Source organism: Lagenorhynchus albirostris, chromosome 14, assembly GCF_949774975.1.
Source record: "Lagenorhynchus albirostris chromosome 14, mLagAlb1.1, whole genome shotgun sequence".
Taxonomy (NCBI): domain Eukaryota; kingdom Metazoa; phylum Chordata; class Mammalia; order Artiodactyla; family Delphinidae; genus Lagenorhynchus; species Lagenorhynchus albirostris.
The window spans coordinates 22,925,795-22,943,917 of record NC_083108.1 but is presented as its reverse complement, the minus strand read 5'-3'; the positions used below and the strand labels follow the sequence as shown (position 1 = coordinate 22,943,917).

At 52.4% G+C, this 18,123-nt stretch overlaps 1 protein-coding gene across 1 annotated transcript in view; it reads left to right on the top strand.

Moving 5' to 3' along the window:
* Positions 1 to 13,561, top strand: part of MAPK4 (mitogen-activated protein kinase 4) — a 76,746-nt gene extending 63,185 nt beyond the window's left edge. The window contains exons 2-5 of the mRNA XM_060120800.1: positions 1,345 to 1,489; positions 3,216 to 3,377; positions 7,943 to 8,144; positions 10,959 to 13,561. Coding sequence (XP_059976783.1) covers positions 1,345 to 1,489; positions 3,216 to 3,377; positions 7,943 to 8,144; positions 10,959 to 11,655 — 1,206 coding nt within the window. The 3' untranslated portion in view covers positions 11,656 to 13,561. The remainder of the gene's footprint in view (positions 1 to 1,344; positions 1,490 to 3,215; positions 3,378 to 7,942; positions 8,145 to 10,958) is intronic.
* Positions 13,562 to 18,123: the final 4,562 nt, after the last annotated feature.

Sequence of the window (18,123 nt, the reverse complement as noted above, 5' to 3'; positions counted from 1 at the left end):
AGTGTGAGTTAGCCAGGAAGGACAGTGGGTGTGAGGACACCCATCCCTGGCAAGTACACATGCAAAGGCCCAAAGGACAGAGAAAGGGGGCATATTTTAAAAATTATAAGGAGCTCCTTTTGGAGCATCGAGGCTGGGGAATGGGTATACCTTAGTCTTGTCTTCCTTCCTTCCACCAGTCTGAGGACCTGCTCTAAAGAAATATGTGCCACAGAGGAGAGAAAACTGCTGTAACTCAGGGCTCTCAGGTTTAAAACATAATAAATCTTTGCTCAACAAGTGACGAGATTTCAGATTAATTGATCAAAAGCTCCTGGGTACTTGGGCCTCCTAACGTTTCACCTGCTTTTAACCTAGGTCTGTGATACTTTTTACATCAGCAAAAAGGAAAATTAGATGCTAAATTGGAAATTACAACAGCAAATAACAAAACCATCCCTAGAATTTCTCACTGGATCCCCCTGGTGCTAATTATCTGACCTTGACCACCAAATAGGTCTATTTTTTCAATTTAGAGAGACCGTTCCATGTAATTCAACAGACATTTCCCAGATTCCACTGTTGGGCCAGCTTTGTGAATTACATAGAGAACAAGCTCCGAATTGCCTGGCTATACTTCCCTATCTGTGCTAAAGCACCTGTGCTGTCACTATATCCCGTAGTGAGGGATTCCACGCCAGACCGCACATTGAGCAGTGGCTGAAATCAGCTAGAACATCTATCCCCCCAAAGACACTCTGTAGAACTCCCAGAATCCTCTGGGCCAACCAAAGCTGTGTCCACTCTGCCTTTTAGGGCTGCTTCCAAAAGCCCTTCACCCGCACCCATTACGAAGCTGGCCTCATCCATTCCCAGCAGGGGCTTGGCGTCTGACATCACGGCAGAATTAATTTAATCATCTGCACCAAAGCAACTGGCTTGATTTAAATTTCACAGCTCTTTCTGACATCCAGCCACTGAATAAATCAAATCCCACTGTCTCATCGTTACTCTGTTGATGGTGATAACAAACTCAAGTATGGCTCCTACTTTTCCATCTTCTTATTAGATGAGGGTAGAGTGCTACACGTCATTACATCAAGATGGGCTGGGAAAGCACTGCTTCTTAAACAGTGTCATCCTGGATCCCTTTCCACAGAAGAGAACGCCAGGGCCTCATAAGATTCCCCCACCAAAGCTTCTGAGCCCCACAACGCTGCCTAAACCCCTCTAACCAGACGATCAATGGGAAAGGATGGAGAGTGAAAGGGGTCCTGTCTCCCTGGGAAGGGAAAGGAGGAGAGGCATGGGAGGGGGGGTGTCTACAAATGACTGATTACTGGAAGCCTGGATTTTGTCTTCCAGGGTTACCTGTCAGAAGGGTTGGTAACGAAATGGTACCGCTCACCACGCCTGCTCCTCTCCCCTAACAACTACACCAAAGCCATTGACATGTGGGCCGCTGGCTGCATCCTGGCAGAGATGCTCACGGGGAGGATGCTCTTTGCTGGTAAGCTGCTACCCAGGCACCTTCCTTCTCCTCTGCTGTAGCTCAATAAAAGGGGAAAACAGGGCTTCCCTGGTGGCGCAGTGGTTGAGAGTACGCCTGCCGATGCAGGGGACACGGGTTCGTGCCCCGGTCCGGGAGGATCCCACATGCCGCGGAGCGGCTGCGCCCGTGAGCCATGGACGCTGAGCCTGCACATCCGGAGCCTGTGCTCCGCAACGGGAGAGGCCGCAGCAGTGAGAGGCCCGCGTACCGCAAAAAAAAAAAAAAAAAAAAAAAAAAAGCGGGGGGGGAACACATGTTAATCACAGACATGCTAGTGTTTCTCTTTGGCGTCACCTCTGCAGCTTTTATGGCACCTGATTATCAACCATTTCAGGCAAAATACTGGAGAGGCTAAAAAAAAGCCTTTTGAGCACAGAACTTTCAAAATCAATAATCGTGTATATTCGAACATCTTGAGACTGACCCCTGAAAACACCCGTCCTACATTTTCAGCCCCTTCCTCCCCTCTCCCTGCCACTGTGAGAGGTCGGTCTGGAGTGCTCATTTGGAGAGGGGACCCCACAAGTCTCCCAGAGTCTCTGAACTGAGCCTACACGAGCCCACTGCAGGGAGAAGCCAAGGGACTCGTTCAGAGCGGATGCTGATCCGTAGGCACTTTCTGGGTCAGCGCTCACAGCATCCACAAGTGCTTAGTGCCGCACAGGGCATCATGGGGGACACGGAAGAGCCCCGCCCTTGGCTACCAGCTTCTGGAAGACTGGGTCCCCATGGGAATCGGTGGTAAGGGGAGGGAGCTCTGTGCAGCTGGGTGAGTCAGGGGCATTTCTTCAGGAAGACGGGGCCTAGTTGGATTTAACCTGGTAGAGGTAAATGGCAAGGCTACTCATGCCAAAAGGGAAAATGGAGGAACTGGAGGTAAGAACAGCCTGGAAGTCAGAGGGGGCAGCAAGGATTCAGACCTGACCCATCCCAGCAGCGTCAAAGCTCTGAAGCAGCATCCGTGATGGCCTAAGCGTAGAAGAGGAGTTGAGTTTCCAAGATGCACAAAGCCTGAAGCTTCTTACGGATGAGGATGGTATTCATGGAGATTACACTCCATTTATGGAGACGACACTCCATAAATAATCATTTGTTGAATGAATGAATAAGTGAATGAGTGCTTGAATGCTCGACTCCATCCTGTCCCACAGACCTGGCACAGTCTGTCTTCCTCCCTCTGCCCAAAGGAGCACAGAGGCAGTGTGCTCATGACACGTCCCAAGCTTAATTTGTTCTTCCTGACTTTTTTTCCTCCTAATGGAAATCCAAAAGGTAAGACTCATTCCTAGCCTTAAAATCACTTCCTTCCCCAGCCCAGTAAAGGACATGCACAGAGGCATATGGGAAAGAGCATTTGGAAAGCCTTGGGCCAGGCTGCTCCCATCACTTTAGCGATGGCTGACTCAGGCTATATGAGACTGGTCCATTCCAGAGGCACAGAATGCTAGGGGAACGGATGGGGCCCCAGAGACTACCCCTTCTTTCTACATTTGACCAAGCCCCAGAGATGGCAAGCAACTTGCCCACAGTCACACAGCAAGTTAGTGGCAGAGTGAACTCAGGTTCCCTGGCTCCCAGCCCAGCTCTGGTCCCCCTGCCCCAGGGTCGTAGAGCGGCCCGGGAGCTTCCACACACGCCAGCCACGTGGGCAGCACACTCAACCATCTGGTGTTTACCTCCCCAGGGGCTCACGAGCTGGAACAGATGCAGCTCATCCTGGAGACCATCCCTGTGATCCGGGAGGAAGACAAGGACGAGCTGCTCAAGGTGATGCCTTCCTTCGTCAGCAGCGCCTGGGAGGTGAAGAGGCCACTGCGCAAGCTGCTCCCCGAAGTGAACAGCGAAGGTACCAGAGTCCGACGGCCAAGCCAGCACCTGGAGGCAGCACTCTGGTTTCACCCTGGGGGGCTGGGGCAGGCAGTCCCTTCCAAAAGGACCAAACAGAGTCCCTAGACACAGAAGCTGGGGACCCCTGGCAGCGGGCATTTGCCCTCGCTACTTCCAGACTGAGCTCGGCCATCAGGCCACCCTCAGGGCAGTCACAGCTGGTCCTCCACACTCTACCCCTGATTTTGCTTCCTTTTCCTTCTTTCTCACTTGCCTCCCTCCCTCTCTTCCATCTCCCTTTATTTTTCCCTCTGTAAGGCATGGTATGGTTTCATCAGCTTCAAAGCCAGACCCAGGCTCAGTTCCCAGTTCCACCAGTGACTAGCTGTTTGGCCTTGGGCAAGTTTCTTAACTTCTCTGCATCTCAGTTTCCTTAACTGTAAAATAGATGTAATAATACATGACACACAGGGTCACTGTGACAAGTAAGTAAAACAGAATTTGTAAAGCCCTTAGCATAGGATAGTTGCTCCATCATCTGAGATGTTACATTGCCACCAGTCTTCTACCTGCCAGAGGCTCCCTTAGGAAACCCCTATATCAGGTAGGATATGGTCTTGCCAATTGTAAAAGAAACCCAGATTATCAACAGCTTAAATAACATGTATTTCTTATTTAAGAAAAAAGAAGTTAAGTTTATTTCTCTCTTATATAATAATCCAAAGTAGATAGTCTAGGGCCAATGTGGTAGACCTGCTCTACCAGGGCCCAAGCCCCTTCTGTCTTGTATTTCTGCCACCTTAGGGTGTTGCCCTTACCAGCTGGTGGAAGGCGGGGAAGGAGGGCAGTTCCCTTGACTTAACCTCACCTCCATTCTTGTCCTGTTGGCCAGAACTTAGTCACATGGTCCCACCTCGCTGCAGTGAGGCTGGGAAGTGGACACTTACTCCATTGCCACTCTGTGTCCATTACTATGAAAGAGGAGAACAGACATGGGGTACAGCTGTCTCTGCCACGCTCCTCCCCATCAAGAAACCAAGAACTTGGACTAACAATTTCTCTGGCCATGATCCCCATTCAATCTGTCTCAATTTCCCCATCTTTAAGGGAGGGGGCAATCTGATTCCCCACAAATTAAGACTCAGCCCATCCACATTTACTTTGATTCCTAGGCCTCTGTAGAAATCCCACCATGTGACACAAGGTTCAGAATTCTCAGGAATTCTGGATCAGGGATGTGTCACCCATGTCCCCATCCCCCAAACCACCATACGCACAGCAGTCCCTCGGTGACTTGGCTCTGAGTGTGGTGGGCCTGTCTTGCAGAGATCAGAGACATAAGTGATGGCCTAGCTGGGAAGATGGAGTACACGTCAGAGATGAGCAGATGAAGGAACACATCCTAAGGGGCTAACGAGAGCTCTGGGTATTTGGGAGGGGAAGAGAGCCACCGAGCACTGAGAGGGATAAAGAACCGGCCTGGAGGACCGGTGAGGGCTCAGATCAGCGGGAAGCTGACTGTAGGAAGTGAAGCTGGATAGGTGAGAAGGGCCAAGAGACTGCAGGGCTCTGAATACCCAGCGGACGTGTACAGACTTGATCCTGTAGCCGAACAGATGTTCACGAAAGCTTCACCCTCCCAATGCGCCAGCTTCAACCACAATTCTCTTGTCTGCCACTGGGCTTGAAAAGTGGCCCCAATCAGCCTGGCCTCAGGGTAGTGAGGTATGGCTGAAATGAAACTTCAGTGGGAGAAAGGGTATCACGCGCACCTGTCCCTAAGAGTCAGTTGGTGACTCTCGGTTTGTCCTGGATTGTCCATGTGAGGCCCCGTAGGCCTGGGAAGAGGTGGGAGTCCTCTCTGGCTGTCAGCCTCAGAGGCTCGATGGACAGAGTCTGGGCGGACTGTATCCCTCAGCAGCCGAGACAGCCGTCACACCACAGGTTCAGGACAAGGGAGCAGGCCTGAGACCACGCCAGGGCGTTCACTTCTGAGCTCCACTTAAAAGAAGAAACTATATCACAAAGGACAGAGCTGATGAGGAAATCTAATAGACAAAACAGGGAAAGGAGTCCTCTGGGTGCAGCAGGGGTGAGGGGTGAGGGGCCCTGCCCACCTGCCTCTTGATCTCCAGAGACGCCCCTGAGAATCCTTCCTGAGGATCCCTGGGGCTCTGAGAAGTCCAGCTGGGAATCCACTGGGGCCACAGAGAGGTGACGCAATTGTACAGAAGCCTCATTATATTAGAAGCACTAAAGAAAACATGTGGGAGGTTGAACTTAGAGAAAAGGAGTTGGTGGAGGCGGGGCGGTGTGGTTATGAGTTAAGGTGAAGCCAGTGCTGTAGCCCATAAACCTGAAGTCTCTGTGGCTTACCCGCTAGCTGTGTATTCACTGCTCAACTCAAGTTCAGACAGAGTGGGGGAACCTGAGGGCCGCGCCTGGGATGCTGGCCATGTGACATCTTCAATCGTAACTTTCAAGGCTCCCCCCTACCCGCAGGGCACCAACTTCCGGCCGAAGACAGGCGAAGGGAGAGCAGACACTCCTGCAGGAGGTTTCTATGGGTCTGGCCTGGAAGCGGGGTACACACATCATTTCCAGCCCCTTCCCATTGGCCCCAGTCACACGGCCACACCAAACTGCGGGGGAGGCTAGGAGATGTAGGCCAGTTGTGCGCCAGGAGGACAGGAGGCTTGCGTGGGACATGACTGCTGCCTTGAAACATGATGGGAACAGTCGTGGGGAAGAGAGAGCACGCTGCCATGGGGGACCAGAGAGGGCAGAGCGAGGCTCCAGGGCAGGAGTTAAAGGGGCAGATTTAGGTTTGCTATAAGGCAGGATTTTCTAACACTTGGGCTTCCCAGAAGTGTCTGGGCACCTACTGGAGGACCAGCTGTCAGAGAGAGGTAAGGGGAGATTCTCATCCTTACTAGAGTCAGTGAAGCAGCCTTCGGGGCTGGCATTTTCCAACGTCAGCGTTCGCTGGGTCTTTCTTAATACTGATGATGATGGGGATGACGCCTGCCAACGTTTAGAGCTCCAACTCTCTCACTTCCTTGTCAAAAGGTTCAGGGTAGTAGGTGGGGCCGAGCGAGGGGCTGGGAGCCCAAAGAAGAAAAGACTTGCCCATCCTGGAGCTGGGCAGTGGCAGAGCTGGGCCCTGCACTGCCTGATTCTTCCCAGTCCTGGGAATCTGTGAGGCTGATTCTCCTTCAGGTCTGCAGCCCTGGGCCCAGAAGCATGCCCTGAGCCCCCGAGCACTGGGGAGGGATCAGAGTCACTGCTGCTTAACCGATCTTTCAGTCTAGGATTATGGAACAGAACTGCATCCTTCTGGGAGGCCAGTGACCTTCAGAATCCATCGATTTCCGGAATCACTGATAACTTTTTCCGCAGAGAGGTCCAGGGCTGGTGTGAGGGGCAGGGTAGTGGTGCAGGCTGAGGCCCACCCGGGAGCCCCTCAGAGGGCACAGAAGCCTGGCCCTGAGCTCAGCTGCTTTCCTCCTTTTCCATGTGGGCTGTAACCTGATTAGCCAAGCCATGGTTTAAGCGGAGCCTCCAGGGCTGAGAAGGAGTACAAACCTCCAGACCGGACTTGCCCTGAGATAACCCGGGGCTGAGCTCACAGGGCAGACAGGTGTCCCTACCCCCGCTCAGGACAAAGGGCACCTGTGCGTGGAGGTGATGTTCAGCCAGTGCACACCCACAACGCCCTACAAGTGGCTGCCATCTTGATATACCTTCATGCTGGTTGGCAAATAGCCACCGCACAGGGCTCCTGAGTGCCCGTTTCCACGCCCAGGTTCAGCTGCCAGGTCCTCCCCTTGATCTATAGCCACTGAAGGGTTACTGCCTGGCACAGCACGGGGGCTTCAGCCCAGGGGATAAATATTTTGAAGATGGCCTTTATTTGTCAAACCTCCAGGGGCAACATATGGTAGAAAGGGCTCTGGACTTAGGAGCGCTGGGCTGTCAGGCTCTGTCCCACCCGCCTAGCTCCACGGTGACCCTTCTCACTGAGGCTTTTTGCTGCTGGGTCCTCCACCCGCTCCAGCAGCACTCAACCCATGACAAATGAGGGTGGGGATGGAGATACTCCAGCTTCCCCCGCCCCGAAGTGGGACCATCTCTGAGGTGTGTCCCATGCTGTCTCTTGGAGGACCCAGTGGAACGGAGCCCCAGGGGCTCTCAGCAGGAACGGTTCATTGGCACATCCTCTACTGGCTTCTTCCCCATTGCCCTACCGGTGCTTCCTGGCATCACTGCCACATAAACTGCCTCCACCCCATTCCTTGTCTCTGGGGAAATCCAGCCTAAGGCAGAGTTCTAGCCCTGGACCTCCTGTAACCTGAGTCACTGTACCCCTCTGGACCTCTATGAATTCATTAGCGAAGTCAAAAAGCAGCGTCTGCTCTGGATTTGTCCCTGGACTGTGGTGAGGATCCTGAGAAAGGAAACATCCGAAAGCCTTTTGACAAATGGAAAAGTACAAACACTAGGGGGTGTCCCCATGCTGAGGCGTCTTATTCTCAGCTTGGCAAGGGCACAAATGACCTTCCTGTCCTGCTCTGCTCTCCACAGCCATCGACTTTCTGGAGAAGATCCTGACCTTTAACCCCATGGATCGCCTGACCGCCGAGATGGGGCTGCAGCATCCCTACATGAGCCCGTACGCTTGCCCCGAGGACGAGCCCACCTCGCAGCACCCCTTCCGCATAGAGGATGAGATTGACGACATCCTGCTGATGGCCGCCAACCAGAGCCAGCTCTCCAACTGGGACAGGTGCGGTTCCAGCCCTGGAGTCTGGAACCGACATTCCCGTCCTCTCATTTCTATTTGCCTCTGATCCTCCATGACCTTTCCTTCCGTCTCCCAAGTTCTATAGCCCATAGGGCGCTTTCCCCAGCTTAGCCTCCTGCCTTTCTCTCCTGTCCCCAGACATTCCTGGTAGATGACCAGCTATGACCTGCATGCGTGGTCGGGGCCTGCCTTTGTGCAACACCGGTCACCACCAGCTTTCCAACCCACCCCGAGTGTACTGCACACAGGGCTCAATACAATGTTGGGCAAGCATTTAATGAGCCCGCACAGCCAGAGCTCATGTCTAGTAGGCTGGGAATTTGCCCCAGAAAAGCAAAATGCAGCAACGCAAGACAAGAAAACAATGTGACATTTACCACCACACAACACCTTCATGCCGTTCACATCATTTGCACCTCCTGAGATGCCAGTAAAGGGGCACCATTATTATTATCGCTCATTGACGCACGAGGAAGCCACAGCTCAGAGAGGTTAGAGATTGGCATTGTGTCACACACCTAATTCCTGGCCTATGTGGGGCCCTCCCCAATCTGCACCCATGTCAGACACTGCTAAGCAATCACAGGACTCTTCCCTGCTAAACTGAGCCGGGCCTCAGAATCCTTCTCAACACAGTGTGCCCGGAAGTCACTACCAATGAATCAGAGTTGGATAGAAGATACAGTTTTTGACAATCTCCGCATAAGCACACAATGATCTCCTAGGTCCCTTCCTGATCTGATGTTCCTAGATCAGGCACCTAAACATTTGGGCATCACCATCCGCTAATTCTGGAAGGAAGCACTGGGAGCCGCTCGGTTTAGAAACAGAAGTCGAGGGCTTAGAAGCTAGGACTCCGAGGGGGCCTAAGTGGGAGCCCTGCTGTTGCGAGAATGTGACAGCTAGTTACATAAGTGACAGATGAGCAGTTTCTCCTTTCCAGTCATTTGACAGATGATGGATTTCAGATTAAGGAGGCTCCGAGGGAGGGTCAGGGCAACGTTGCTATCTCAGGACAGGTTTGTTGGTTTGTTGTTGTTGATTGTTGTTATCAAGAGTTGCCAGCACATAGAGATTAATGAAGACTCTCTCCTCTGCCGCCCCCATGCTAGCCCTGCCCTTGACTGTGGTTCCTGCAGCCCCTCGTACTCCACTCCACAGCACCTGGGGGCACGGAGCATTGGCTCTGCAGGGTTTGTCCTCTGCTTATCATGGCTATGGCATGGCGTTGGTGTCAGGAAGACTGTAGCAGGGTTTCTTTGGCCCCTGCCCATCAACTCTGACCACTTCTAAACCTGGTGCCCCTCTGCTCCCGACCTGTCCCATCACACCTGCATGAGGAAGGCGGGCAACAAAGACAATGACAAACCCCTTCCCACAGGCCCTGCTGCTTTGGGCAAACTGCTTACCTCTGAACGCTAGTGTCCTCATCTGTGAAGCAGGTGGTAGCACGCACTCCACAGGGTTGCCTGGAGACTGCAGACACCTTACATCTGGCCCTTGGCATGTAGCAGCCAATGGCGATGGGCTTCACAAGTTCTTCCTCCAAGAAATCCCTGCAATTTCAAGGACCCTCATGGGAGGAGGCAGTGTTCACCTCTAGGAGTGACTCCTACGTTAATGGCATCACTGTGAGGGTGGGGAGACCTGGGACCTTCCTGTGCCTCGCACACCACAAGGCGTGGACTGCAGCTGCCCGCCTGCCCGGTCACACAGCCAAACCTGCCTGTCCTTGGTTCTTCCTGTGTGAGCCCTAGGCCTCCTGTTCTGGGAGCGGCTGGCTGCTGCCTGAGGCTTCCCCTGGGCTCCCTGCCTCTCCCCACCTCCTCAATTCTGCATAGAACACCTGGCACAGGGAGGGAGGGCTCAGCCCAAGCTGATGGCCTGCCCACCTGCCCTTCATTTGCTCTTGGCTAGCAGACTTGGCTCTTCAGGGCCGCAGGACAGTTGACGGAGGGCAGAATTCCAAGGATCTCTGGCCTCTCCTGAAGGTGTCTGTAATCTTTCAGTACGCCCTGCCTGCTCAGCATCTACGCAAGGTGCTGCAGGGCCTCCAACCAGATCCACTATGGCAGGGGTTCTTAGCCCTGGCTGGAACTTAAAACACCTGGGGAGGTTTGACAACCACGCAGATGCTGGGCCCCTCCCTGGACCTCCTGAATCAGCATTGGAGATGCGGGGCAGGCATGGAATTTTATGTTTAATCCCCCTCACAAGTGATTCTAATCTGAGCCAAGGCTGTGAAGCCCTCATTAGGGCCCTGCTACTCAAAGTGTGGGCCAGGGACCAGCAGAGTCAGCATCACTGGCAGCCTGTTAGAAATGCAGACTCTCAGACCCTGCCTCATCTACTGGATCAGCATCTGCAGTTCAACAAGGTCCCCAGGTGATTTGTGTGCACATCAAAGTTTGAGGAGCACCGCACAGGTGCATCCACTAGAAAGTACCATTACACGAGGAGTGGGGTTTTGTTTTGTTCCCTGCTGTGTCTGGTAACGCTCAGAACACCGCCTGGCACATAGGAGGTGCTCAAGAAATATTTGTGGGATATTCAATGAACACAAAAGGATACAAGAGTTAAGCCGGGCAATCAGTCCTTCTGCCTGAGCCCTGGAGGTTCACCGTTACTTTGTCCCATCACCCTCCCACCTTGGGAGGTGAGGGAAGGAGCTGGAGGGACTGGGAAGGAATGGAAAGCCGGCCTGTGGGTGGCAGACAGGGATCAGGGGGGTTGGCTCCCTCCACAAAGCCAACCCGGTTGGAAGGGTCCAATCACCATCCTGTCTTACCTTTGCAGGTACCCTGTGAGCCTGTCGTCGGACCTGGAGTGGCGGCCCGACAGGTACCAGGACGCGAGCGAGGTGCAGCTCGACCCGCGCGCGGGCTCGGCGCCGCTGGCGGAGGACGTGCAGGTGGACCCGCGCAAGGACTCGCAGAGCAGCTCGGAGCGCTTCCTGGAGCAGTCGCACTCGTCCATGGAGCGCGCCTTCGAGGCCGACTACGGCCGCTCCTGCGACTACAAGGTGGGGTCGCCGTCCTACCTGGACAAGCTACTGTGGCGCGACAACAAGCCGCACCACTACTCGGAGCCCAAGCTCATCCTGGACCTGTCGCACTGGAAGCAGGCGGCCGGGGCGCCCCCCACCGCCGCGGTGGCGGCGGACGCGGGGCCGCGCGACGAAGAGCCGGCCAGCCTCTTCCTGGAGATCGCGCAGTGGGTCCAGAGCACGCAGGGCGTCCCCGAGCGCGGCAGCCCGCCCCCCGACGGCCCCGAGCGCCGCCTGTCGGCCTCCCCACCCGGCCGTCCGGCCCCCATCGACGGGGGCGCCAGCCCCCAGTTCGACCTGGACGTGTTCATCTCCCGCGCCCTGAAGCTCTGCACCAAGCCCGAGGACCTGCCGGACAGTAAACTGGGCGACCTCAACGGCGCCTGCATATCCGAGCACCCTGGCGATCTCGTGCAGACTGAGGCCTTCTCCAAAGAAAGGTGGTGAGGGCGGCGGAGGGGCGCTCCAGGCCATCCCGAAGGCCGCCTCCCTGGCATCTCCACCACCCCTGCCGCCCCTCTCTGCTGCCTTGGGGTTAGCAGAACACAGGAAGGATCCGAGGAGCGAGAGGAATGTCCATTTCTTAAACTGCCTTAATAACTAGCCTTTAACCTCTGGGAGTGGGTTTGAACAGGAGCCGAGATTGGGGGTTGATCACTTTCCCAGTGAGGACGAGGCCCCTGTGCTTTTATAAGTGGCGGTGTACAGGGCAGAAGTATGTCTTAGCAGTCTGCAGGCCCCACCTGGGTGGCTGTGTGCAGTGGAACCTTGCAGGCAGAGTGTTGGAACCACCTGGCCCAACTAGCCTCAGCTGACAGGTGTGGAAGGACAGTGAGGCCCAGAGAAGCAAAGTGACTCTAAGTTCAGGGCCTAGTCAGTGTCAGGGAAAGCCTTGAACCCCAGGCCCCTGGCCCCCAGGCCAGTGTCTGTCCACTAAACAGTGTCTTCCTCTACTGGCGTCACTCCGGCTTTTCGCTCAGAAAACTTGGTTCAAGATGTTTCTTCCCTGTCCATTACCATCTGACCCATTCTACATGCTTTTACTCAGAGCAATGCCCCTTGAACTCTGAAACTGGAAACTGAGCCAGCTTCTTTCCCCTAGTCACCGAGCATCTTTTTTTCTGGCTCCTCAAGTACGTAAATATTCCCATCTGCCCCACCCCTGTAGTATTTGCCTCACCCCGTGTGGTCTGAAATGTTGGTTGCAGACCAGACCAGTTTGGGCTCTGTGGGTAAAATAACCCATTCTCCCAGGCCTGTGCACACACCTTTTGCAGAACTTCCTATGCACTTTCCTGACACACGCACAGACACAATGACACAGCTCTTGCTCCCGAGGGAATGTCATACACGGGCGAGTTTGAAGACAGCAATTCCAAGAATCCCTCCAGCCTGTCCCACACCCCAACCCCCATACTCATAGCCCCGCTCCAAGCCTACCTTGGGAACTCATGTTCTCGGCATGAATTGCTCACTTGGTGGAGAGCAGTGAGGTGCCTGCCTAGAGCAAATGTGTTAGGAGAGAAGATTTCACACAGGGCCCATCCGACTTCATTAATGCTGCCCTTGATTTTGATTATCCATTTAGCCCCAGCAAAGAGCAGGCCCTGAAAAAATGCATTGGAGAGCAAGAGGCCTTGGGGACAGGGAATCCGGAAGGGTAGGAAGGTATGAAAGGTGGGGTACCAACATTGAGGGCCTTCAGGGGTCAGGCACCAGCATGGGGACCCCACAACAAAAGAAAGGACTGGAGGCCACCATGTCCCTCCTAGCTTAGGCCAGGATGAATTCGGAGCACGCCAAACCAAAGGTGCACTTGTACACAGAGCCTGAGGGGGGATGGTGTGTGGGCACAGCAGGCCCTCTGCAGAAACATGGAGCCCAGTCCCCTGGAAAAGCTCTGCCATTTCCACCACTGGCATTCAGCTTCCCCCAAAGATGCCCACCGGAGCCAGTCTGTAAACAGAGGATTCCTCAGTGTTGAGCTTAGGCTGGGTTCACCCTCACCTCAACAGCACCTTAAATCTAATCAGCTAACTAGGATCTGTGCATTGAAACCTGCAACACGTTAGAAACTTATATTTAAAAACAACCATACTGACCAATTTTTAAATGGAAAATATGTAAATATGAAGTGTCTGGGTTTCTTTTCTTTCTTTTTTGTTTTAAAGAGAAGGAAATGTACACCACTCCTCATGTGCCATTTGTCCTCAAAGGGCGGCTTTACTTTTTTGGTATAGGAGCAAGCTGCTGACCTTGACCAGGAGTTCATATATAATTGTTATTACAGAGGAATTGCTATTACTTACTCATGTTTTAAAAAAATCTATTAAACATTATTAAACTTGATCAGGATGGGCCAAATAAAGCTTCATTGGAACATAGATTCGTTTGTTCATTGACTTACTCTCTCATTCATTTACACATTATCTGATCCCGTCTTTAACAGCAGATGAGCCATTGGAGCCTGGCTGGCTTCTCCCTGCACCCATGAAGGCCAGCGTTTCGAGGGTTTGCGGTTGCAGGGGAGGCGAGGGGAGAATCTACACAGATTGGTAGAAAGGGAAGACATTCCAGAATCACCTGGGTCAGGCCCAGTGTCCATATAGTAGATTTCAAACCAACTTTTGGAGCCAATTCCAAACCTTCTGACCAAGGATAGTCTGGTCTGATAGCTTCTTCCTAGCTTGGGGCTCTATCAGTAAGGAAAGGCAAATGGGGCACTGGCTTAGTTTCCTTCAGAAGCAAACTCTGAGACAAAGAATCAAGTGCAAATAATTTAAGGGTGGGAGGAATGACCTCAGGAGACACTGAGAGGTGATGGGGAAGTGATGGGGAGGGGAAAGAAGCCAACAAAGGGTGCGTGTCACCACTGTGGGCAAAGCAGCTTCATTCTGGTGTGGAGCTCCATTAGGCAGAGTGGAAGGAACCTCAGGGCCTTCCCACCCTGCCCAACCTTGACTGATGAACACGCTCCTGGCTGTTACTTCCCCAGCACTTCTGGCCTGTTCTGCACTGCAGCACAGGCTCCAGTGGACAGAGAAAGGCCACAGGCAAAAGGACACAGGTGCTGGCAGGTGGAAATTGGAGTGGCACGCACAGAAAGATGAGGACAAAGGGGATCTCGGTAGAGCACCAACTACACCCACAGGTGTCAACAACGGGATTTAACGTTGAAGAGTGTTCAGGACCCAGACAGAGAACATCTCCTAGTGTTGGCAATACACTCAGGTCTTCTCAACCCTTCCTCTCCCCTCCTCCCGGCCTATAGCAATTAAAACTGGTCACAGGGCAGGAAGCTGCACTTTCATAAAGCTTCAGCAAGTAGGGGTGAAAGAAGCTGGAGGTACTACCTAAGCTGGGTTGCTACCTAAGCTACCCGTGGCTTTTCCTTTCAACTTCCTAAACATCCCATGCCCAGCATCAGTGTCCCAGCCATTAGTCCCACTCATCAAACTCTGGGATCAGCAATCCCTGTCACTGTTGAGAAGATTTGGTGTCAAACCAATGGGGGTCTTTGTGTCAGAACCTACTGGCAGGCCTGTGGTGTGAGCGCAGGAGCACTTTTCTTGCCTGTGCGTAGGGCCACTTTGATCCCTGAGGCTTGAATTTTGCTTTTCACACTAAGAACTTCATGAAGACCATAAAAAACCCTTCCAGACTTTGACATTCTGAGTTCAAGTTACTTAATCTCCACTGATGTCTCTTTCTTGCTCTGCACATTCTTGACTAACAGGAACGTTAACACTCATAGGCCTTGTTACTTGAGCGCCCAGTGGCTAATTCCCATGGGAATGACACTGTGGGATCAGATTGGCCCTCGGAGCACCTACTTCACCCAGTCCCTCTGGTCAATCTTAGTCGACAGGCTTGTTGCAAACAGGCTCTGTTATGGGAAAGAACAAGTTTGTGTCTAAGAGCAAAACCTCCCATCCAACAATTGTTCCACCCTCTGTCTGGACCAAAACAAGGCTTACATCTTCTCCACTTTAATTCATGGGCTCAAAACTAAGATAGAGCTTTAAATGACTCAGAAATTCCTTTTCAGAAACAAGGACACTGTGAGCCAGGCTGAGATGCATCAAAATATGGTTGTAGGGGTCCCAATGGCCATCAGAGCTTAGTCACTACCGTCTTGGCTTGGTTCTCAGGAATCCTGGGATGGGAATTCCTGAGTAAATGATTGATGGAGGGGATGCCTGAAGACAAGGGAGAGTATGGGATGCAGATTAGGGATGGGGAAGAACACTCAGCAAGAACATGGTCCAGGCTAAAAACCAGCTTCAGCTCCACCCCACAGAGAGCTCTGGAGCACAAATTGCACCATGGAATTGACCCCACCTTGAGGAAAAGAGGACAGCCTTTTGTGCCTCCATGTCAGCCAGTCCCTGGTTGCAGGCTGTGAGGGTAAGGTGGAGGAGTAGAACCTATTCACCAAAAGCAGCTCTCCTAGGAGCAGCCGTGAGCCATTCAGCAGGCAAACCCACAGCCACTGGGCAATTGGCAGACTCACTGCTGAAGGGGACCTATCTGGGTAGGGTACCACCCACATCACAGAGCACTGCACTAGGCACTATGGGGGATAAAGAGGGAGAAAAGGGGACTGCCCAGCAGACTTTTATGGTTTGAGTGGATAAATGGGGCAACTATATAAAACCTCTGAGGTGCAAATAAGAGACCTTCAAAGTTCCCCACCTGGTGAGCACTCCAAGGCCCAGTTCCAGCCCTTTCAATATAAATTTCCTGCTGTTAACTTTCCCAAAAGCAACCTCTCCACCACTGCCCCCTACCATGGAACTCTCAGCCAAGTGACTGTGTTGGGGGTCCCCAAGACCACCCTCAGGCTTGGTAATTCACAGCAAGAAGGACTCACAGGATTCAGAGAAGCTGTTATACTCACGGTTATGGTTTATTACATGAAAGGATACAGATCAGCACAGGGAAAAGGTGCATGAGCTAAATCCAGGAGAAGCCAGGTTTCCCCTCCCAGTGGAGTTGCATGGGGACATGCTTCCTTCTCCCAGCAGCAATGTGTGACAACACATGTGAAGTATTATCAACCAGGGACTCTTACGTGAGCCACAGTGTCCAGGGTTTTTACTGGGGATCAGTCATGTAGGACTCTGGACTGATCTATGTTACTCAGTCTCCAGCCCCCCAAGAAGTCAAACTGGTACAGCATGGCCCAGAGCCTCAGATATACAAAACATTCTTATCAGGCAGGGTATTCCAAAGGCTCAGAGATTATCTCTCAGGGGCCAGTCAAGGGCCAGTGCTTCTGAAGATAGGCCTTCCTCTGGAATGTACAGTTGGTCCTTGAGCAACAGGGGTTTGAACTCCATGGGTCTACTTATATGTGGATTTTTTTCAATAAATGTATACTACTGTACTACCCAATCCACAGTTGGTTGAATCTGCAAATCTGGAAACACTGATAGAGAGCTGACCATAAAGTCATATGTGGATTTTCTACTGTGTAGGGGTCGGTGTCCCTAATCTCCACGTTGTTCAAGGATCAGCTGTACTAGGCCCTGTTGAGTTAACCCTCTACTGCATGGTGACATTGAATATATTTGTGTCTCCTGCAATTCTAAAGTCACATGAGAGTTTGTCTAATGTGAATATTACAGCAAAGCTGAGGCAACACAACTGCTTATAATAGAAATCTTATTTGGTAAAATATGCCTACTTATTTTTAAGAATATGCAGCATTATTTAAATATAATAATAGAGGCTTCCCTGGTGGCGCAGTGGTTGAGAGCCCGCCTGCCGATGCAGGGGACACGGGTTCGTGCCCCGGTCTGGGAAGATTCCACATGCCACAGAGCGGCTGGGCCCGTGAGCCATGGCCACTGAGCCTGCGCGTCCAGAGCCTGTGCTCCATAATGGGAGGGGCCCCAACAGTGAGAGGCCTGCGTACCGCAAAAAAAAAAAAAAAAAGATATATATATATGTATATAAAATAATAGTAATAGCATGCATGCTGAGGCAGGTGTTAGGCAATCTAACACCTGAGATGCCTTTTCTTATTAAATCACCATCTGCTTACGAAAGCCCCGACTGTCACCAGATTTGCAAGCTAGCTCACTGCTCATTCTGTCAGCGTGGTTATTACCACTGGGGCAATTGTGCCACATGCATGATGTGTTGCTTTGGGAAGCAACCATTTCCAACGCTACCAGATCTGCACTGGAACACCGTGCTGCAGCTGCGGATTTCTGCGGCTGAAGGAGCTCTCTGGCTGTGCAGCTGCCTGAGGGATGACCACGTGAAGCAAGAGGCACAGTTGAGAACTGAGGATGCAACAGTCAGGCTGAGCCACGGCCAGCTCCAGTCCTCAAGAAGATGGTGCTCGGGGGGCTGTGGAGGTGAGAACGAAGGGAAAGACCAGACTCTTTACCTACGGGGACCTACCAGGTGTGATTAGAGGGTGTAATGGTTAATTTTATGTGCCAGCCTGATCGGGCCGTGGTGGCTGGGTACTTGGTCAAACATTATTCTGGATGTTTCTTTAAGGGTGTTTTGGGATGAAGTTAACATTTACATCAGTGGGCTTTGAGTAAAGCAGACTGCCCTTCATAATACGGTGGGGCCTTATTCAGTGAATTGAAGATCTGAATAGAGAAGAAAACTGACCTCCCCTGAGCAGGAAGGAAATCTGCCAGCAGACAAGCCTTTGGGCTTAATCTGTAAGGGCAGCTATTCGTGGGGTCTCCAGCCTGCTGGGCTACCTTGCAGATTTCAGGTTTGTCAGACTCCAGCCTCCATAATTGTGTGAGCCAATTCTTCAAAATAAATCTCTCTCTCTCTCCACACACACACACACACACACACACACACACACACACACACACACACACACACACACACACACAACACACACACACACACACACATCTTATTGGTCCTGTTTCT